Source organism: Puma concolor, chromosome A1 (assembly GCF_028749965.1).
Source record: "Puma concolor isolate L17-30 chromosome A1, mPumCon1.1.hap2, whole genome shotgun sequence".
Taxonomy (NCBI): Eukaryota; Metazoa; Chordata; class Mammalia; order Carnivora; family Felidae; genus Puma; species Puma concolor.
Window position 1 is genome coordinate 68,536,249 of NC_141667.1, and position 23,474 is coordinate 68,559,722.

Here is a 23,474-nt window from a genome sequence, read left to right on the forward strand (position 1 = left end):
TTAATAAAGTTGATTTGGCCATTTTCTTCTCTGAATCTTACTTTATCTTTTGAATATATTTTCTTCTAGAGAAGAAATGGATCTAAAGATAGCCTGATTGAAGAAAAATCGCAGACATCTACAAGCAATCTGACTGGAAAACACATAGCAAAAACAGTGAAAACTGTCCAAGCTTCACGCCTCAAGATGGACTTGATCCAGTGAAGGGCCGGAGAATAGGGGTGGGAAGGGTGTGTGTGTGTGCCACCTTTACTTTCAAACTGTGAATTATTCATATATCTTGGACCTGCAAAAAGTGTTTCTTCAGAAAAAAAATGGGAGTCTGTTGCATCTTCTAAATGTTTAACAGTGTATTTGTGCTGAAGGGCCTTTTTATTTGGCAACTCAAAGAAGGGTTGAGAAAACTCATGCCTTGATGCCCTACTTTCCTTCCTGGAAACTCCAGTTATCTTGTGTCCACAACCAAGATCAGGTGGTTCTGATCAAAGGTCTGGAATCCTAGTGTGCAGCTGCCTAGCTAGGTACACGAAGTGGACAAAAAGGTTCTTCCCAACTCTAGGTGGATCTCAGCCTGTGCACAGATGTATGAAGACTGAGATCTCACTTTCAGACTGACGTTTTTATTCATATAAATGTTCTTTGTAATACTGTATTTTGTGGCATTAAGTCCCACTGGTTATTTACAAATGTAAAAAGCTTTTTAAGTGTTGCTTTGAATTTCTAGTGTCCTTGTGTTTTCAAAAAAAAAGAAAATGCTATGTGTAGTTGACCTCCGTTTATAAATTCATGAAACCCAACCTCAAATGGTCTCTCCATCCTGCCTGGCTATCTAACTCCCACCCCCAAAGATGAGTTCATCTGAGGATGACTTTGCCACTCCACTTTCCAGAGAAAACAGATACTCCTGCAGGACATTATCTCCCTACCCACAAACTTTCCACCTGTCATCAACACTAATCCTTCCTTTCCTCCTGTCCCTGCACCTGTGTTTTGGAACCCACTCTCCTTCAGCCTTCCTGTCCCTGTCCACTTCCTGTCAGCTAGATCCTTGCCATTTGGTTTTAAACTATTAGCTCTCCCATCTAAAAAAAGGAAAATAAAAGCCAACCAACTTTTTCAACCACAAATCCCTCTCCAGCTACTATTTTCCTCTCCCATTCCAAGTTTCTCAAAAGGATTATCTGCAGCTGGTGTCAATTCTTCTAATCCCGACTGTAAACTGTTAAGATCCTCCTCCACTACACACCTTACGCTAAAATCACCTGTCACCAAATCCCAAAGGTAACTTTAGGCTGCCCTGCCATATTTCTAGTGCAGTATTTCATTGTTTGCACTGTTCTGACCATCTTTTACTGCTCTTCAGTAAGATGCTATTCTACCTCATCAATTAGTTTCCCAGAGCTTAGTCCTCTTCCTCTACCCCAGGTGGATCTTATTTATGCCCATAGCCTTAAGGTTTATTTCCATAGCTTAGTCTTTCTGCCAGGCCACTTAGATTTTTCAAAGGCAATCCCAGTTCAACAGTTTAAAATGCTGCTCCCTGGGGGCGCCTGGGTGGTGCAGTCGGTTAAGCGTCCGACTTCAGCCAGGTCACGATCTCGCGGTCCGTGAGTTCGAGCCCCGCGTCAGGCTCTGGGCAGATGGCTCAGAGCCTGGAGCCTGTTTCCGATTCTGTGTCTTCCTCTTTCTCTGCCCCTCCCCCGTTCATGCTCTGTCTCTCTCTGTCCCAAAAATAAAAATAAACGTTGAAAAAAAAAAAATTAAAAAAAAAATAAAATGCTGCTCCCTGGATTCAGGACCACTACCATGTGAATGTGCAAAACTACATACATAGCAATCATTAGACACCTCCCCTATTACCAAGTCCTGTTAGCTCTGCTCTCTATAGCTTAATGATCTCCAAATTTTACTACCACCCTGGTCCAAGGTGGTCCTCTCTTGCTTCAACAACTGGCCCACCTGCATCTCCTTTTTTACACATGACAACTATAAAATTTCCCCTTGCTTTAAACAGAGCCCTATGTGGTCTGTTGTTTTACCTGCTCAGGCTCATTTTGTAACACCCATGGGCTCCCTTAATAGCCACCTTCAAGCCTCATTAAGCACTCAACTCTTATCTAAATCAGGACGCTTAAGACGGAAAGTAACTACAACTGTCACAAACCTGTATCTTTCCTAGGCCAAGGCCTCTGCATATGCCATTCCCAACTTTGCTTTGCAAAAATGATAACTGCCCTTAATCTCAACCGCTTTCTCAGGTTTCCTTGGTCAACTCATGAATGAGACTTGTCTCACAAAGGCAGTTTCATATCTGTGATATTTCTGCCATTCAACTCTAAGCTTCCAAAGGGAGGGACTGTGTTTTGCTCACCCTTGTGTTCCCACCTCCTAGTACGTTATTGAAAAACTCAATAAATGTTTCAATGCCCAAAGACTATTTGTTCTTTCCTACAAAGTTGAGGTGGAGGGTAAAAAAAAAAAAAAAAAAATGCAGTGACAACGTAAAACACACCTGTGACCTAAAAACCAACTACTCTAGTTCACCAGGCCGAGGCACTGAAAGCAAGCACTTAGTTCTCCCTAACTGGTAGCTCTGAATATCAATCTTAGCTGAGATTAAACCATTCTCAAGTTTCAGGGGCGGGGAGGATAGAAACCCTCCCTTTCCCTTTGATTTTTCAAAAGAATGCTATTTGCTGGCAGTTAATTACTTAATACACAAACCTCCAAGAAGCACAAGGAAATATTTATTCATAGCCCCACTATTTTAAAGGTAGATTTATGGACAGTTCCAAAACAGTTGTTTTAGTACCCCCTCAGACTCCTGGGAATTTTAAATGATCCAAGCAACTCTTGTCAAGATTTCCTGTGATGGTTTTGAATTCATCAAGGACATCCTAAAAGACAAAATAAAGCACTGAATTTGACATATATTCACGTGCATCAAACATTAAAAGCTTCATAATAAAACTCAGTATATCCTTCTGAATTGTATTTTGGACTCAGCTTTAAACGTCCACGTAAAACCTGAGATTTGGCAAGTGTTGGAAATTTAGTTACTACACAAACACGTATTTTAAAATTCCGAAACTAAGCTGGGAACAGGCTTTCCTATTTGCCGTTAACTTCACCTTAACTACACGTTGCAGTACTAATTTAATACCCATTAAAGCACCCCAACCTAGAAGTTTGCATTACAAATAACTGTTTTAAGACAGCACTACAACACCATCATCCTACCTTAGGTCACCCTTGGTGCTCCAGGACAGAATTCAGCTAGCAGCAGGATATGCTTCAAGCATCCGTTTTTCACCTGAACAAAATGTAGTTAAAAACTGCTTAAGAGAAACTATACGCTTAAGACTCAAGATCACACGTGTCAACTAATGTAAAAGCATAAACTGTTACTTGTGCAGCTCCTACGCCAAAGATACCAAATTCAAGGGCAGGAAAAGGCTGCAAAGTGTTTAGTTTACGCCTTTTTTGACACCACATTCACTAGTTTCCAAAAGTGAACGGGCAACACAAAGGCTACAAGAAACCTACCCAAGGACTGCTCTATCTATGGCACAAATTTGCTGACCCCATAATGTACTGTTCTGTGGATGAGCTCAAAGGTGATTAATACCAGCTGTAGATTTTCTTGTACAATTCAAACCCGACTAGGTTAACAAGAACTGCAGTAGAAAGTGTTTTAAGTGGTTAAAACCTTCAAAAGCTGGGATGCAACTGGTTCCTCCTTGCACTAAATGCAAACTCACCTGCGAAGCTGCTGCCGCTCACTCGCCAAGTTCTCTATCTTGAAACAAATATCGAGATCTAAACCTTAAACGGCACTTTACTCCTATGTAGACTTGATCTCAAATGGGATACGGTAGGCATACATGCAGTTACAGGGTGAGGCCTTTCTCTTTCACGAGAAATCTGTTTCTATTAAAAATTCCCTGACACACAGTACGTGTCCAATAAACTCAAATGCACTCAAGTCCATCTTCCACTTCCTGGAGTGGGAACGCAGCCTGGGGGCCGCGTTGGGGTCTTCTGAGGTCCACGGACAACATGGCGGAGACCAGGCCGGGCCGCTTCCCTCCACGGACTCACGGCACGGGATCCTCGGGCCCGGCACAGCGGCGAACCATATCCCATCGCCCTCAGGGTGGCCGCGCGTCCCTGCTCAGCGCCTGGGCCCTTCGGAAACCGAGATACCCCGCGTCCCCCAACCCCGCCATCCCGGAAAGCGCGAAACACCTCCCCTACCCCGGAGCGCAAAAGCAGAAAAGGCCGGGGTCTCCTCCCACAATGCTTTTCTACGACTGGAAGGACCCACTGTCCGGGGAGCGCGGGGGGAACGGGCTGTACCACTGGCCGCTGCGCCCTCGCGAGACGCCGCAATGTGGCGCGAGGGCTAAGTGCCCAATGATTGGCCGTGGGGCGGGGCTCCAGGAGGAAAGAGGGCGAAGGGGCTTGGGGTCGCCGCCTCGTTTGTGCGTCGTGCGACCGGTGCTACCTTCCGGAAGGCTTTTTTCCCGTCTGGTTGTGCATCCACCTCCCTCTTTCCCAGGGTCGGGAGCATGTGGTCCGCTCTGAGCCACGGGTGTAACTCAGAGGACTTGAGACCTCGAGTTCTTTAGTCTCCAGCTGAGGAAGAGTAAGGCCTTTCCTTCAAAGACTATTTGTAGCGTACTTAGGAAGCTTCAGGCTCTGTCCTAAATGCCTGGGAATCAGGTGTGAATGAGGACAGTATTCCTGCCTTACGTCCTGGTTGGGCGAGAAAGGTACTAAACAGATAACATGGACACTGTAGGTCCAGACAGTGTGTCAAGTAGGGAAACAAAAGAAGGTAATGTGGTAGAGCAGCACTGTCCCATAGAAATACAGTGCGGACCACGAATTCATTTTAAATGTTCAAATTGCCACAAAAAATAAAAAAATAAAAAGGAACAAATTAAATTAGTTTCCATTGTAACCCAACATGTAATCAATATAAAATCATTAGTGATTAGTGATATATATTAGTGATATATTTTGCTTAAAAGTCTGGTGTATATTTTATACTTCCAGCGCATTTCAGTTGAGACTAGTCACATTTCCAGTGCTGAGAAGCAGGCCTTGGCCAGTGTGGCTGCAGGTGCCTGAGGAGTACAGAGTGGCATAAGACGCAGCGGAAGAGACAGGTAGGAGCAAATCATATAAGGCTTTGTACTTGCGGTAGGAGTTGGGATTTTAGGCTGAAATTCTAGAGTTGATTAATTATTACCACAGAAGTAAAGCAGAGGTTGCTAATTGGCTTTTTGCTTGATAACCATACTCATTGAAGGGATAGAGACTGCAGTAAAACCTGCTGTGTGATAGCAAGGGGGTTTCCTTGCTCCTATAAGTCCTAGCGGAGACTTATCCAGAGACCACATGCCAGCACCTTTCCTTGTTTCTTTGAATCTTCTGAAAAAGAGAGAGGGAGAGAAAAGGAGAAAAGAAAAAGAAAATTCAAGCTCACAGCCCAGTGGTCATTACATAAGTACTAGCCTGAATGGTAACATCAACTCAGACAATGGGGACATACAGAAGGAGTAATGTGTAATGATCACAAGAAAGGAAATAACTGAGACCTTCATTAGGAAGTCACTAACATCTGGGGGAGGGAAAGGTTGGGGAAGGAGGATACCTCTATAATTTCAAGACGTTGAAGGGAACAGTGTAGTGTTCATAACAAATCTCAAGCTTGCCTTCTTGCTAGGGGAAGTCAGGGAGAGAGGAACTTCCCTTGAGCTGGAGCAGCCCCCGGACCTAGGTTTACATCCAGCTCTGACATTTGTTCTCTCAAGTAAATGACCACCTCTCTGAGCCCCAAGGTTCCTCATTTACAGGATAATAACTATACCCGTGAACCACATGTTAGTTTAAAGAATTAAGAAAGGCTTGTGGAATCATCTAGCACTGCGTAATACATCGTAACACCCAACAAATGACTCTTAGGAGCTTAGCTCTTCCTCTCATTTATCACCACCCCAGGTATGGAATCTTCTCGGGTTGAGTTCTTAAGGAAAGGACAAATATGCTTATGTTTGTCTTTTAATGGCTTGACATTTTTGCTCCTGCCTTCCTCTTTCCTATTGTCCCCTTTATATCTCTTTCCCAAACTCTGGATGGTTTCAAGAGTAGAAAGAGGGGAGGCATTTGTTCCAGTTACTGGATTAGTGTTGTCAGGAAATCAATTCTAAATTCTTCATCTTCCTGTCTGCTTCAACCTCACACAGCCTGATAAAGAAAATCCAATAATTAAGCCAAGGCCAGCAGCAAGGACATAAGAAAAATATAAAGGATGTTTTCTACCTAGTTTTCCCACCACCCTTGCCTGCTGGGGCTGAGGCATTATTATAAGGATGTACAAGCTACAGGTAGCAGTAGTGCAAACATGGAAGAAGCTGGGTTTCCTTGTGGGGTAGGCAGAATCATGGTCCACCAAATGTTCCACATCCTCCTCTCCTGAACCTGTGAATATGTGATTAATGTTAGGGACCACGAGATGAGATAAAAATCAAAGAAGAAGGCAGAGGAATTAGAGATGTGGCTGAAGAGAAGGCAGGAGAGGGGCTCAACCTTCCATTGCTAGCTTTGAGACTGGAGGAAGATCTTTGAAGTCAAAGAATACAGTTTCAGCTCTAGAAGCTGGTAATGGCCCTCAGGTGACAGCAAGGACCAGGGACTTCATTTCTACAACTGCAGGAAACTGACTTCTGTCAACAACCTGAATGAGCATAGAAACAGGTTCCTTCCTGGGGTCTCCAGAAAAGAGCACGACCCTGCTGATTCCTTGATTTTAGCCAGTGAGGCTCATGCCAGATTTCTGTCGACAGAGGTGTGATAATAAATTTGTGTTGTTTTAAGCTGCTAAATTTGTGTTAATTTGTTATGGCAGCAAAACAAACCAACGAAACAAACTCCCTGTAAGAGGCAGAGAGTGAGAAGTGAGCTGTTTTTCTTATCCCCCTCCTTGTCCCACTCCCAATTTTTTCATCAGGAGCATAAGTACAGTTTTGCAGATGAACGATGCACATTTCATTCTAACCATATGAGGTTGATGTTTGTTTATGGTGGGTGCTATAGATCCAAATTAATATCCAACAGATATTAAATAATTTGAATACTTTTTATAATTTAAAGTCATTTGCATATTTCTTTGGGTTTTCTTCTAAAAAATCACATCATCTGCAAAAGCTTTATCTCTTTCTCATTATTTTTTTTTTAAAGTTTATTTTGAGAGAGAAAAAGAGTACATGAGCATGTGCACAAGTGGGGGAGGGCTAGAGAAAGAGGGAGAGAGAGAATCCCAAGCAGGCTCCACACTCAGCATGGAGCCTGATGTGGGGCTTGAACTCACAAACCTTGAAATGAGGACCTGAGCTGAAATCACGAGTCACATGCTGAACTGACTGAGCCACCTAGTGCCCCTATTTTTATTTTAAATGGTAAAATTATAGTGGGTGGCTTGTTAACCCAAATCAATTTCCTAAAATATAACTAAAACATGGTAAGCAAACCTCCATTAAATAGCAAAGTATAGCATTAGGATGTAAATATTCATAACTTTGCTTCCTGAATCACTAAACAATATAGTTGTTAATAAATAGTTGCTTTGTCAGCAGTAACAGCCTCTCTTTCATTGTTACTACTTTTCTGCTTTTTTTTCTTCCTTCTCCATTAAGTTCTTTAACGCTTTGTCAACATTTTTGGTTCTTATTCTATAAAACCATGGGGAAAAGGGCAATATGAAATACGAAAGACACTGGGAATGTGACAGAGAATGATTCACAATGAGGATGATATTTTAATGCTTCTTTTATCACCAGTAGCATTTGTGATCCCCTTCTTTGATATTCAGTATGCTTTTGATTTGCTGACATGGTGTGGACATCTTACCAACGTTTGTAATGTAACTCAAGGCATTTCCTATACCTTTGTTGTTGTTGGTGGTGGTGGTAAAAATGTATTGAGTTTTGGGGTGCTAAATAAAGTATTTCCTACATAAATATCAGTTGACATGTTAGTTTGAGAGATATATACGTTGTACGGCATTGGAGAATTAAATACAGGAGGGAATTTACTGGGAAAACATCCATCAGGGAAATGTTTTGTGGAATATGCCTGTGATGGCTTTATAAATTTACTTGGAGAAATTTTCCTCTTCTCCAAAAAATTTAATATAATGTCAGGATTAACTTTTTAAAGTGTTTATTTATTTATATTTGGGGGGGGGAGAGAGAGAGAAAGAGAGACAGAGAGAGAGAGAGAGAGCATGCACTCTAGCAGGGGAGGGGCAGAGAGAAGGAGAGTGAATCCCAAACAGGTTCCACGCTGTCAGTGCAGAGGCAGATATGGGGCTTAATCTCATGAACCTCGACATCATGACCTGAGCCGAAATTAAGAGTCAGATGTTCAACTGACTGAGCTACCCAGATACACCCAGAATTAATTTTTTTTAATTTTAAAAATAAAAAAAAAATCTGATTCTGTGCCGGAATCAGATGCTTAATGACTGAGCCACCCAGGTGCCTTAAACATAAGCCACAGACTTTTAAGACTATCTGGGCCTAGTATTTTCTTTATGGGAAGAATTTTAACTACTGATTGAATTTCTTTAATGGTTATAGGACCATTCAGGTTTTTTCTTCTTCAGTCATGTTTGGAATGACTTCCAAACGTCTTTCCTAGGAAAATGTCTCTTTTCAAGTTTGTTAGCAGGAAGTTGTTCATTATTCTGAGTTTTTTCCCTCACACCAACGATTCTTTGATTGTTTGACACCAACTGGGTGTCTAATTCACTTAAACTCTGATACTAATTCCCTTGAGTTAGCATCAGACCCTACAGGTTAAGAGCTTACTCCTGCAAGACTGCCCTCATTTCATTTGCCAGCTGCAATGGGATGGTCAGGCTACTCACACTTTTGCGCAACCAAAAATTTGGGGGTTAACATGACCCTTCCCCCACCTCAGGTTTGGTAATTCACTACAAGGACTCACATACTCAGGAAAACACTTTGCTTACTATTACCAGTGTATTATAGAGGCTACAACTCAGAAACAGCCAAATGGAAGAGATGCATAAGGCAAAGTATAGTGTGAGGAGCAGCATGAGCTTCTATGCCTTCCCTGGGTATGCCACGTTCCCAGCACTTGGATGTATTAACCAACCAAGAATCTCCCTGTCTAGTAGGAGTTTTTATGGAGGTTCCACTACACAGGAATGATTGGTTAAATCACTGGCTGTTGGTGATTGAACAAAATCTCTAACCCCTCACACTTTTCCCAAGATGGGGGTTAGATGGGTAGAGCTGAAAATTCCATCTCTGTAGTCACATGGTTGATTCCTCTGGCAAGAAGTTCCACTCCTGAAGCTACCAAGGGAGACTATCAAGAGTCACCTTAATGATATAAACATAACTGGAAGGGGCTTGTCCCGAATAATAAAAGATGCTTCTGTCATTCAGAATATCCAAAGGTTTTAGGAGCTCTGTGCCAAGAACCAGGGACAAAGACCAAAAATAGATTTATCATACCTTATTATATTATCTGATTATCTTTTTATTTTACTTTTAATTAATTTTATTGAGATATAATTGATATATGACATTGTATTAGTTTCAGGTATACAACATAGTGATTTGACATGTGTATATGTTGTAAAATGATCACCACAGTAAGTTTAGTGAACATCTATCACCACATAGTTGCAATTTTTTCCTGTTCACTTTTATGATTTACTCTCTTGGCAACTTTTACATGTACGGTACAGTATTGTTAACTATTGTCACCATGCTGTACATCCCATCCTCAGGACTTTTTTATCTTAGAACTGGAAGTTTGTACCTTTTGACTACCTTCACCCAATTTGCCTACTCCCTTCACCCCCATGCATGCCTTTCCTCTGGCAACTACCAATCTGTTCTCTGTATCTATAAATTCAATTCTTTTTGAATATTCCACATGTAAGTGAGAGCATACAGAATTTGTAGTTCTCTGACTTATTTTACTTAGTGTAATATCCTTAAGGTCTATCCACCCATATTATTGCAAGTAGCAGAATTTCCTACTTTTTTAATGGCTGATCACACACACACACACATGGATAAAGCAAACACATATGTTGTTTTAGATATAAAATTTGCTTTATCTATTCCTTCATGGATGGGCAATTAGGTTTTTTCCATGTCTTGGCTATTGTAAATATTCAAGATGATAATTTCGTTTTCTTTGGATAAATACCCCAAAGAGAAATTGCTGGGTCATATGGTAATTCTATTTTTAATTTTTTGAGGAAACTCAGTATTGTTTTCCATAGTGCCTGCACCAACTACATTCCCACCAACAGTGCACAAGGAGTCCCTGTTCTCCACATCCTTACAAACACTTGTTATTTCTTGTCTTTTTGATAATATCCATTTTAACAGGTGTGAAGGGGCACCTCATTGTGGTTTTGATTTACATTTCTTTGATTATTAGTGATGTTGAACATTTTTTCATGTCTTTTGACCATCTGTATGTCTTTGGAAAATGTCTGTTCAAATCTTCTGCCCATTTTTAAATTGGATTGTTTTTTTGCTATTGAGTTGTAGGAGTTCCTTGTATAGTTTGGATATTAGCCCCTTATCAGATTTGCACACATTTTCTTTTATTCTGTAGGTTGCCTTTACATTTTGTTGTTTTCTTTGCTCTGCAGAAGCTTTTTAGTTTGAGGTAATTCTTATGTGTTTATTTTTGCTTTTGTTGCTTTTGCTTTTGTTATCAAATCCAAAAAAAAATCATTGCCAAGATTGATGTCAAGGAGCCTACTGTCCGTCTATGTTTTCTCTTAGGAGCTTTATGGTTTCAGGTGTTATGTTCAAGTCCTTCATTCATTATGAGTTGATTTTTGTATGTGGTATAAGATAGTAGTCCAGTTTCATTCTTTTGCATGTTGTTTTCCAGTTTTCCCGTCACTGTTGAAGACTGTCCTTTCCCCATTGTATAGTTTTGGTTCCTCTGCCATATATTAATTGGCCTTACATGGGTTTATTTCTGGGCTCTCTGTTCTGTTCTATTGATCTATATGTCTGTTTTTATGCTAACATTGTACTATTTTGATTACTATAGCTTTGTAATAGAGTTTAGAGACAGGAAGTGTGATGCTTCCAGATTGTTTTTTCTCAAGATTGCTTTGGCTATTTGGAATCTTCTGTGGTTTCATACAAATTTTAGGGTCATTTGTTCTATTTCTATGAAAACTACCTCTGGAGTTTTTTTTTTTTTTTTTTCATGCTTATTTATTTGGAGAGAGAGTGTGTGTGGGTATGAGCACAGGGGAAGAGAGGAGAGAGAGAATCCCAAGGAGACTCAGTGCTATCAGCACAGAGCCTGACAGGGGGATCAATCCCATGAACTGCGAGGTAATGACCTGAGCTGAAATCAAGAGTTGGACACTTAACTGACTAAGCCACCCAGGCACTCTGCCACTGGAGTTTTGATAGGGATTGCATTGAATCTGTAGATCACTTTGGGTGTTAGGGACCTTTTAGCAATGTTAATTTTTCTAATCCATGAGCACTGAATATCTTTCCATTTATTTATGTCTTCTTCAATTTCCTTTATCAGTGGCATATAGTTTTCATTGTATAGGTCTTTTACCTCATTGATTAAATTTATTCCTAGGTATTTTATTTTTTTTGATGCAGTTGTAAATGTGATTGTTTTCTTAATTTCTCTTTCTGCCCGTTTTGTGTATAGAAACACAACTGATTTTTGTATAATGATTTTGTATCCTGCAGCTTTACTGAATTCATTTAAGTTTTTTGATGGTCTTTAGGTTTTTCTGTATATAATATGTCATCTGGAATTAGACACACTTTTACTTCATCTGTTCTCATTTGGATGCTTGTTTTTCCCTTTTTCTTGCCTAATAAATCTAGCTTGACTTCCACTATTTGGATGAATAAAAGTGGCAAGAGTGGGTGTCATAGTCCTTTTCCAAGAGAAAAGTCTTCAGTTTTTCACTGTTGAGTATGATGTTAGCTATGGGCTTGTCGTATGTGGCATATATGGCATAAGGCATCACTGTGTTGAGATATGTTCCCTCTATAGCCACTTTGAGAGTTTTATCATGAATGGATGCTAAATTCTGTCAAATGCTTTTTCTGCATCTTTTGAGATGATCATATGATTTTTATCCTTCACTTTATTAATGTGGTATATCATATTGATTGATTTGCAGATATTGAGCCATCCTCACATCCCTAAAATAAATCCCACCCGATCATGGTGTATGATCCTTTTAATGTACTGTTGAATTCAGTTTGCTAATTTTTTTTTTTAAGGATTTTTATATGTGTGTTCATCAGGGATATTAGCTGGTAATTTTCTTTCTTATAGTGTCCTTATCTGGTTTTGGTACCAAGGAAATCTGGCCTCATAAAATGAGTTTGGGAGAGCTCCTTTATTTTCTATTTTTTGGAAGAGTCTAAGAAGGATTTATATTAATTCTTCATTTTTAAAAAATGTTTATTTTGAGAAACAGAGAACATGTGAGCAGGGGAGGGGTAGAGAGAGGGAGAGAGATTGAATCCCAAGCAGGCTTCATAATGTCTGTGAAGAGCCTAAACCATGAAATCATGACCTAAGCCAAAACCAAGAGTTGGATGCTTAACTGACTGAGCCACCCAGGTACCCCTTAATTCTTCTTTAAATGTTTGGTAGAATTCACCAGTAAAGCCATCTGACCCTGAAATTTTGTTTATTAAGAGGTTTTTGTTTACTAATTCAGTCTCTTTGTTATTGGTCTGTTCAGATTTTATTTCTTCATGATTCAGCCTTGGTAGGTAGTATGTTCCTAGGAATTTATTCATTTCTTCTAGGTTGTCCAATTTGCTAGCGTATAATTGTTCATAGTAGTCTCATATGATCCTTTGTATTTCTGTTTAGTAGTTATGCCACCATTTCCTCTTTAATTTCTAATTTTATTTGCATCTTCTCTCTTTCTTAGTGAATCTAGCTAAAGATTTACCTACTTTATTTATATTTTCAGAGAACATTTAGTTCCATTGATCTTTTCTATTGTCTTTTTAATCTCCATTTCACTTATTTTGGCTATGATCTTTATGACCTTCCTTCTGGTAAGTTTGGGCTTCATTTGTTCTTTTTTAGTTCCTTAAGGTATAAAGTTAGATTGTTTATTTGAGATCTTTTTCATTTTTTACTATAGACACTTATTGCTGTGAACTTCACTCTAACAATTGTTTTCTGCTGAATCCCTTTAGTCTTGGTTGTTATATTTCCTTTTTCATTTGTCTGAAGATATTTTTTATTTATCTTGTAGTTTCTTCTTTGATCATTGTTATTCAGTAACATGTTTAATTTCTATATATTTGTGAATTCTCCAGTTTTCTTCTTATAATTGATTTCTAGTTTTATACCATGGGAATTGGAAAAGATGCTTGATATGATTTTAGTCTTCTAAATTTATTAAAACTTGTTTTGTGGCCTGACATATGATTGATCTATTCTGGAGAATTAGAATGTTCCACATTTGCTCAAGATGAATATTCTACTGCTTTTTGATGGAATGGTTCTGTAAATGTCTATTAAATCCCTCTGGTATAATGTGTACTTTAAGTCCAATGTTTCCTTATTGATTTTCTGTCTGGATTATCTACCCATTGATGAAAATGGGGTGTTGAAGTCCCCTACTATTACTGTATTGCTGTCTATTACCCCCTTTAGTTCTGTAAGTATTTGTTTTGTATATCTTGGTTCTCCTATGTTGGGTCCATAAATATTTACAATTGCCATATCCTCTTCTTGGATTCACCATTTTATCATCATGTAGTGACCTTCTTTGTCTCTTATTAGTCTTTGTCTTAAAGTTTGTTTTGTCTAATTAAGTATAGCTACCCATGCTTTCTTTTCTTCCCCAGGTTGGGGAATATCTTTTTCTATTCCTTCACATTCAGTCTATGTGTGTCCTTAAAGCTGAAGTAAGTCTTTTGTAGGCAGCATATAGTTGGGTCTTATTTATTTTATTTTATTTTATTCCATTCCATTCCATTTTTAAGTAATCTCTACACACAACATGGGGCTTGAACTTACAACCCTGAGATCAAGAATTGCATGCTCTACCAACTGAGACAGCCAGGTGCCCCAGGTCTTATATTTTTTTACTACATTGAACTACTCTTGTTCTTTTGACTAGAGAATTTAGTCCATTAATGTTTAAAGTAAATATTGATATGTATGGACTTATTGCCAGTTTGTTGTTTTCTCGCTGTTTTGTAATTCTTTTGTTCTTGTTTTCTTCCTTTGTCACTTGATACTTTTCTATAATGATATGTTTAGATTCCTTTCTGTGTATCTTTTGTGTATTTACTGTAGGCTTTTGCTTTGTGGTTACCATGAAGCTTACATCAAACATTCTAGAGTTATACTAGTCTATTTTAAGCTGATAACAATTAAATTTAAATGCATTCAAAAGCTTTACATTTTTACTTCCCCTCTCATGTTTTATATTTTTAATGTCATAATTTGTCTTTTTACATGTGTATCCATTAACAAATTATTGTAGTTAGTTACATTTACTACTTTTGTCTTTTAACTTCATGTTAGATTTATAAATGATTAACCCACCACCATTACATTAGGTTATTCTGAACTTAACTATGTTTTTACCTTTTCTGGTGAGATTTATACTTTCAGATATTTTCCTGTTGTTAATTAGAGCCCTTTCATGTCAGCTTAAAGAAATCACCTTAACATTTCTTATAAGGCCAGTGGGGTGGTGCTGGACTTCTTAAGCTCTTGCTTGTCTAGATAACTTTTTATCTCTCCTTCAGTTCTGAAGGACAACTTTGCCAGGTAGAGTATTCTTGATTGGCAGTTTTTTCTTTAAGCACTTTGAATATATTGTGCCACTCCTTGCTGGCCTGCAAAGTTTCTGCTGATAGTCTAATGGGGGTTCCCTTGTATATAACAAATTGTTTTTCTCTTGGTGCTTCTAAAATTCTCTTCTTACTTTCTACTTTTGATACTTAAATTATGCATCCTGGTGTAGGTCTTCTTGGGTTTATTTTATTGGAACTCTCTAGGATTCCTAGTTCTGAATGTCTTTTTTCTTCCCCAGGTTAGGGAGGTTTTCAGTCATTGTTTCTTCAAGTAAGTTTTTCACCTCTTTCTCCTCCTTCTGGATCCCCTATCATGCAAACATTGGCCTGCTTGATAGTGTCCCAACAGTCCCTTAAGCTATCTTTTTTTCTTTTTTCTTTTGCTCTTCTGATTGGATGAATTCCACTATTCTATCTTTGAGTAACTGATCCTTTTTCCACTGCAACCAGTCTGCTATTGAACCCCTCTATTGAATTTTTCAGCTTAGATTTTGTATTCCTTAGCTCTGTGGTTTCTGTATGGTACTTTGTTATATTTTCTATCCCTTTGTTAAAATTCTTACTTTGTTCATGCATTGTTCTCCTGGCCTCAGTGAGTATCTTTATGACCATTATTTTAACTCTTTGTCAGGTTGATCACTTATTTTTGTTTCATTAAGTCTTATTCTGATGTTTTATTCTTTCATTTGGAACATATTCCTCTATTTCTTCATTTTTCCTCTCAGTGATGATTTCTATGCATTAGATAAAATAGCCACATTTCCTAGTCTTGATGGACTTGTTCTCATGTGGAAGAAGAACCATATCATTCAACCTTGCCCTAGCTATTGTTTTTCTCTCAAGTCTTTGTGATTGCCTAAGCAGTCTTTTTTTTTCTTGGTGGCTTCCAGTATTGAAAGTGTGTCAAGACCTGTCAGTGTCCCAAAGGGGAGGATCTCAGTCAACACCTACATTCAGGCTCATTGGAAGCTTAACTTCCAGGCAGCAGCTTTTAAAATATCAAATATGCCTCTTTCAGGGGAAGACTGGGAGATGGGCATTTCTGTCTGTGGCCTCAGCACTGTGTCCTGAGGGGATAAGTGGCCAAGAACTATTTCTCTGTTTGTTATAGTTTTGTGGGAGGGACCTGAAAATGTGAGCCACACTGGCCACTAGAGCCAGGTGATGAAAGGGCATCTTTTGGATGGCAGCCACAAAAACTGGGTCCCCAGATGTATACACAAGCTCCTTTCCTGGAAATATTGGCAATCTGGCATGAGGCAGCAAGAGAGCACAAAGGTGGTACCCACCAGCTCCCTGGTCTCTGGAGGGTATTGTAGTCAGCTCTTTGTTGTGCACTAAATTAGAGGCCCACTGTGCAGGCTATCGGTATTAAGATGTGTAGATAGACCTCTTTCACAGAAAGACTGGCCATGTTTAAGCTGGACCCTAAGGAGTTTGCTGTGGTAAGTCCTTGTAAGCACTTTAAGAACTGTCTCTTAGTTTTCTATAGCCTTGTTGGTCTCATGGATGCAAGCCCCATTAACTTTCAAAATCTGGCGTTTTGGTCACCCATTTCTTAGGTGGAAGTGCAAGGCTTGAAGTTGGAAGTTCCCTCCGGGTTGTGTGTTGCTGTGCCAGAGGTGGGGTTTATGGTGAGATTGTTTATTAGCCTCTTCTGCCGGGTTTTATGTGAGTCTTTTCTCATTTACCCAATGTGTGGGAGCCACTCAGATAGTTTCTGGCCTTTTTTCAGAGATACTTGGTCTGTATGTGGCTGTAGATTTGGTGTGTCCATAGGAGGAGGTGAGGTCAAGAGCCTCTTATATGAGAATATTACTCAGTGATTAAAAAGAATGAAATATTGCCATTTGCAACAACATGGATGGAACTAGAGTGTATTGTGCTAAGTGAAATAAATTAGTCAGAGAAAGACAAATATCATATGACTTCACTCATATGTGGAATTTAAGATATGAAACAGATAAACATAAAGGAAGGGAAGCAAAAGTAATAAAAACAGGGAGGGAGACAAACCATAAGCGACTCTTTGATACAGAGAACAAACAAGGTTGCTGGAGGGGTTTTGGGTTGGGGGACGGGCTCAATGGGCAAGGGGCATTAAGGAGGACACTTGTTGGGATGAGCACTGGATGTTATATGTAAGTAATGAATCACTAAATTCTATTCCTGAAATCATTATTATGCTATATGTTAACTAACTTGGATATAAATTAAAAAAAAAAAGCCTGTTCTATTGCCATCTTGAACCAGATCCAAACGTTGAGTTGCTAATATCAATTATTAGAAATTTTTCTAGGATTTTTCTTTGGTTCTTTCTCAAAGATGTAGGTTATTTGTGATATCTTTTTTTCCTTTGTTATGTACCCTCTTTTATTTCTTGAAATATATTAAACACTCATCTGATATCCTATAGGTAAAAAATTTGTATAGTCTAACTCTGTTTCAACTCACTGTCACTTGTCTATTTTCTCCTAGGTTTTTTTTTTTTTTTTTTTGTTAAGTTGTGGTATCCATTTGGGTCTGTTCCTCTAGAAAGGGTTATGTTTGGTATTGCTGGGTACTTGGGACACTGCTAACCCATGAACACTCTCAGACTATCCTATCTACTGCACATAAGATAGGATGTACCCTATTCTATATGAGCAGAGACTGGTGTTAGTAATTTTCAAGGGAAACTTTTCCCCTCATTTTATCCTTCTTCATAATACTTAGGCTTATTGTCTCTATTGGTTGTCTCTATAGGGTTATTCCCCCTTTCCTCACCTAATTCACTTACCAAGGATGTTGCCTTTCATGGGACACAACCTTACACACGGGTCATATATGGAAAGTTCTGTTTCCCACTTCACTCAGGCCTCATGTCTTATCTCCTGACTCCCATATGGCTCTAGGAAGCCTAAACTCTAAGCCACCCGGAGAGAGGTCCCAAGCAAATGCCAGCTCCAGAACTTGCTTTGTATTCAAGTTGTCTTTTATTTGTGGCCTCTGAGGACTTCCCCTATTTTTTAACCAACTCAACCATTAATTTAGGATGATATTTAAAAATATTTTATCCAGCACTTTTAATTATTCTGAATTAGGGGGTTTTCCTGCATATCTCTCCTGCCATATTTGCAGGCACAAAACACCTTTTGAGTTTCTTCATCAATTTGCTCCTTGAAAAATCATCCAGCTTAAGAACATCAGAAAGGCTTATCACTAAGGCTGCTTATTCTACTAATAACCTATGCGTAAAGGTAATAATTCTTCCCAAAATAATTTATAATTTAGAGAAATTCTCACCAAGTCTCTTTCTTAAAGTAACTTGGTCAAATTCTTTGGGAACCTAACAAAAATTATTCTCAAGTTCATTTGGAATAAGAAATTGATGAGAATAGCCATATCAGTTTAGAAAAATAGTAATGGTAGAGGACTAACTCCTTCTTTAATATTAAGTGTTAAACATACTCTATTTTTTAGAAATTTTTTAATGTTTGTTTTTGAGAGAGAGAGAGGTAGATACAGAGCATGAGCAGGGGAGGGGCAGAGAGAGAGGGAGACACAGAATCCGAAGCAGGCTCCAGGCTCAGAGTTGCCAGCACAGAGCCTAACACGGGGCTTAAACCCACGAACTGCCAAGATTGTGACTTGAGCCCAAGTCAGGGCATAACTGACTGAGCCACCCAGGCACCCCAAATATTCAACATATTCTAATTCTATTCTAATATTAATATTAAGACATATTTTAAACTTTATAAGATAATTAAATCTGTATGATAATGGCACAAGTACTCATCTATCAATGGAATAGAAGATATAACTCATAACAATTCTGAGTATATGTTAAGTCTTGATATGTCTTAAAGCAAACTTCCCAAATCAGCAGAGAAAGGTGGGTTTAACCCACACACGTTGCTGGCAAGAGTGACTTGTCATGTTGAAAAAAAAAAAAAGTTTTACTTGATGTAAAGCAAAATAAGGCCTATGTAGTTTACAGAATTAAATGGGAAAAAATGTTAAAAGAGCTATGTAAAAATACTTGCTTGATTATAGACAGTACTGAATAAACTTGAAAATCAATGGCTTGGAAGGTGGCAAGAAACTGGTTACAATGAATGATGAGGTAGTAGAGCGATTTATCTTACTTTTTGATCATGAGAAAGTATTACCTTTCAAAATAATAAATAAAATTTATTTTAAAAACAAAACCATTGGAGGGAGTAAGAAAATAATTGATATTCTTAATTTGGCAAAATTTTAAATTTCTTTGTCTTTAATAATTAAAGAGAAATTCCATGTATCATATTGGCCAAATTCTTATAATAAATATAATCATAACAAATACAGTCCTTAATAATTAAATCATTCATGTTAATCCATGTGAACGCTGAGAACCTAGTAGAATCAAAGGCAAAAAGAGAGATTTTACAAAAGAGAAACGTGAATTCTAAAACATACCAAGAAGTGTCAACACCTTAAGGAATTCGGTGAAAAATATTTTTGTAACCCTACTGATTTGTAATAATACTATTTGACCCCTAAATTTACAATTTACAATTTGTTTTTCTGATATTTATGTCGACTTTTTTTTTTCTAAAAGCTAGGACTGTTTGTGTTTATAGAGGCCTTGTTTCTTTAATTTTGTACTTATTTTGGGAAAGTGATTGGGCTTAAATGTTTTTCTTAACAGATTTTTCACTGTGAATGTACTAATCATTAATGCTTAATGTGTTCGTATATAAATGGTGTGTTTGAGTAAGATGTCATTTGTCTCTAGCCTGGTTAACAAAGACTTCTGTAAAATTTTCTCTGCACCATTTTATAGAAAGTACTGACTTGTCAATGATGGTGATGCTGCAAACTGAATGGTAAATGAATGCTAATTTAAAAAATTCCTTTATGGGTCTGTTTTAGTATAAGCAGGATACCACCAGGTGGCAGTACAAGCAAAGGACAAAATCTTCACTGTAATTTGTAGTTACACTTTAACTGGAATGAAATGAGTAATTGAATATCCATATTTGAGTAGAATCACCCCATCTTCCTAGGTGTTTTTAAAACCTTGTTTTATACTATTTTTTTAGAGGTTAGGTTTTGTTTTTTGTTTTGTTTTGTTTTGTTTTTGTTTTTAATCTGGTCAAGTTGTACAGGAAAGACCTGTTTTAATATGTTACTTTGAGTAACCCAAAAGAACATCTTATGGCTTCCAGTCCAGACGAGACTGACACATCTTTAAGTGGTAAGATTACCTATGCCACAGAACTGTATGTCCTAAGCCAGTCAGTCAGGAGAGTAAAGCCAGTGCTTTAGTCAGGAGCCAGCCTGCCAGAAAATATACATGGCAATTGGGGTTGAATTATTCATAGATGCTTCTTTTGTGGGTTAGACAGCTCAATCTGTCTAAGTATTTTTTTAAGTCAGGTATGACTTGATTGCAGTGCTTAGTCACATATCTGGAAATAAATAGTTGCTAGATAAAAATATGATTTTTTATTTTTATAACTAAATATATATATGGCATGTGTTTCATGTCCATATATTTCCAAGGGTATTTTTAGAGACATCTGTTTCCATATCAGTAACTTTGCTCTTTCATGGTGCTAGAGTCTTTCTTTGGGGAGCAGATAGAAGCGTTGGAGGATGTTCTGTAAGACAGGCGCTCCTCAGGTACATGGAATAGCTCAAACAGCTCAAAACCGAAAGCCTGGCTTTCTCATGAGTGGCTTTAGTTATATTAATGTTAATATTTGTTTTAGCCACTGAAAGAGAATTTCCAGCTGCTCCATTAGAGATATGAAGTCTCTCAGCTGAGTAAATTAAATCCTTTGTACTGAGGCAACTTGAAAGTGAGCATCCATGGATGTGGGGGGATCTGTGAGAAACCATAGAGAGCCCAAAAAGGCCTAAAAGACAGAAGTTTGAGGATTCTTATCCTTCAAACTTTCAAAAGGAGAAGAAGCGACTTCAGTAAATTATAATAATAAATGTATCAATTCTGTAAGATAAAATAAATGATTGGTGAAACAGCATCATTTATTCACGAGAAGCCAGACTAGGTTTAACACCCATCACAGCAAACTTTCCTTTTTAAACAAAGTGTCCAGACCTCCAGAGCTGGGAAGGGTGGAAAACCTAGAAATCTGATTTGAGCAACACACTTGACAAGGTCTCTCAACACACCTTTGGCTGAAGTGAGGTATAAGTGTCATTATGTATATTGATAATTGATTAACTACCAAGGTGGTGCTGTTTAATAGATTGATGTCAAGTGGAGGGATGTTTCTAGGGATGTCCTTGGCCTTTATTCTTTAATACTTTTTATTAGTGATTTGGATGAAGATGTTGAAAGCATTCTTACAAAGTTTGAGATGATATGAAGTTAAAGAGAATAAATTAAGTGGTCAAATAGAGTTCTGAAATCTTAGGCTAGTTGAACTTGGTGAGTGCTAGAAGAGTGATTTTAAGGAGAATATATATTAAAAAAAAATAAGAGGATCTATGTAAAGGCCACTACTTGAGTCCTAAAATCAACAGCATATATACAGGGTAAGTCATATCTTAGCTGTAGCACATCTAGAAAAGACTTAAGGGAGTGTAGTTGGCAGTGAATATAGTATAAATAAGCTGTGTACCATGACTGTCAGTAAATATTAATTTAGGTTTTATTCAACAAATGTGGCATGGCAAAGGAGAGAGGAGATGTTCCCTCTTCTACTGGCTGGACCACCCTGTCTTCGATTTTGGGTGCTGTACCTCGAGTGGAGCATTGCTAGGCTAGGGACTGTTCAGGAAGGAGACAAGCAAGATGATAAGAGCTGCAAACACTGTTATGAAGGGCATGGCTGAAGAAACTGAGTATTAGAAAATACTACATCAGAAGATGGAGTAACACTGGCTTCACATATTTGGAAGTCTGCATGTGAAAGAGGGATTACACTTATTCTGTGTTCAAATTAAAATCGAGGGGGTGGAGACCTTAGACAGTTTTGCGTTTCATGTAATGACCCTCTGATGGTTGCAAGCAACCCCAGATAGGTACAGACTATTTCAAAAGATGGTGACTTCTCCATTATTAGAGTATTCAAGCATGGAAATGTCTTAGCAACTGATAGATAGTTGAATGAATTTAAAAGTCCCTTCCAATTCTGTGTTTATGGTTATTTTCTTAACCCATTATTAAGCTAAAAAAAAATCCTTAAGAAAAGGCATCTTTGAGGGATGCCTGGGTGGCTCAGTCAGTTAAGTGTACCACTCTTGATTTCAGCTCAGGTTATGATCTCACGGTTCATGAGATTGAGCCCCCATTGGGGTCTGTGCCAAAAGCGCAGAGCCTGCTTGGATTCTCTCTCTCCCTGTCTCTCTGCCTCTCCCTTGCCCACATGCCTGCTCTCGCTCTCTCTGTCTCTCAAAACAAATAAACATTTTAAAAAGAGAAAAGGTAACTTTGAACATTTCTCAATATTAATTTATCTCATTAATTCTAATATATGTTTTTTTTCCTTCTCCATGTCTTTAGTTAGCAGAGGCAGTATCAGATTTAAAATGTGACCTTTATTCCTGTTGTCTCAAAGATATGGTCAAAGCCCCAATGCCAAGATAAACATAATAGGTACCAAGTGCTTCCAAATTCTAAAGTTATTACCTAAATGGGTCATGTCAAATGATTGGGTAACCAGTTCTGCCTGTATTTAGCCCATTGCTTACCTCTGAGGTTGGAGTTGAAGAGTTGGTGATGAGGACTGTTTGAGAGACTCATTAGTGTGCCGTAAGATACCCATCTCCCCATGGGGAACTTCTGGGAGAGCTTGACATGTATGCCTTGGAATTTGGGAGACTCAAGGACAGTGATACTCACTAAGAGAGACTGGCTGAAGTTACCCATACCTGGCAGTAGCTCAAAAGAGAGAGAGACCTTTGGTAGAAACAATCTTCTCCACCATGAAAGGGGTGTAGCAAAGGTGTGTGTTTCCCCTAGACCAGAAGTGGGGTTATTTTTAAGGGCAAGAAAGGTAGAGTAACCTAACCCCACAGGCCTGCATCTTAGGAAGATAGCTCAGGGGAGCCAATTTAAATTCAATAAGATGTTGGGGGGGCGCCTGGGTGGCGCAGTCGGTTAAGCGTCCGACTTCAGCCAGGTCACGATCTCGCGGTCCGTGAGTTCGAGTCCCGCGTCGGGCTCTGGGGTGATGGCTCGGAGCCTGGAGCCTGTTTCCGATTCTGTGTCTCCCTCTCTCTCTGCCCCTCCCCCGTTCATGCTGTGTCTCTCTCTGTCCCAAAAATAAATAAAAAACGTTGAAAAAAAAATTTAATAAATTCAATAAGATGTTGGAATTTTGATAGTAAACAAGAGACTTTTAACATACGTAAGATTATTCTTGCAACTTAAAGGGATAGAGAGAGCTATTAGACCTTCCATTCAAGGGTTTAGAAAAGGAGTCCAGAAAGCAGGTTTGAAGAGACAGTGTAGAAAAGAATAAAGCTGCTTTCTGCTTGCATCCTGTGCAGACCAACCTAATAAATAGATAGTGGGAATGCCAGAGCCATGGATTCTGGTTGTGGGCTTTCACCAAATAGCAGTGTTCATAGGTTCAA

General features: G+C 38.6%; 1 protein-coding gene, 1 long non-coding RNA gene, 1 other non-coding gene and 1 pseudogene across 10 annotated transcripts in view; 2 read left to right on the forward strand and 2 right to left on the reverse strand.

The window, feature by feature from the left end:
* EPB41L4A (erythrocyte membrane protein band 4.1 like 4A) overlaps positions 1 to 1,127 on the forward strand; it is a 255,704-nt gene extending 254,577 nt beyond the window's left edge. For all 5 annotated transcript variants that reach the window (XM_025924337.2, XM_086683617.1, XM_086683457.1 and 2 more), the window contains one exon: positions 70 to 1,127. In XM_025924337.2, the coding sequence (XP_025780122.1) occupies positions 70 to 204 (135 nt within the window). In that variant the 3' untranslated portion in view covers positions 205 to 1,127. The remainder of the gene's footprint in view (positions 1 to 69) is intronic.
* Positions 1,128 to 2,725: 1,598 nt separating this feature from the next.
* Positions 2,726 to 4,430, reverse strand: LOC112861400 (uncharacterized; annotated as a pseudogene). Its single transcript, XR_003223645.2, has 3 exons — positions 3,762 to 4,430; positions 3,241 to 3,313; positions 2,726 to 2,897 (listed from the first exon to the last, which is right to left on the reverse strand). The product of XR_003223645.2 is annotated as an uncharacterized LOC112861400 (transcript).
* LOC112861883 (small nucleolar RNA SNORA13) lies at positions 3,400 to 3,533 on the reverse strand. Its single transcript, XR_003223758.1, has one exon. It is a non-coding gene; the product is annotated as a small nucleolar RNA SNORA13 (small nucleolar RNA).
* A 23-nt stretch (positions 4,431 to 4,453) lies between the features above and the next one.
* The window catches only part of LOC147584221 (uncharacterized), a 198,412-nt gene continuing 179,391 nt past the window's right edge, over positions 4,454 to 23,474 (forward strand). For all 3 annotated transcript variants that reach the window (XR_015243034.1, XR_015243006.1, XR_015243030.1), the window contains exons 1-2: positions 4,454 to 4,648; positions 5,062 to 5,174. This is a non-coding gene — a long non-coding RNA (uncharacterized LOC147584221). The remainder of the gene's footprint in view (positions 4,649 to 5,061; positions 5,175 to 23,474) is intronic.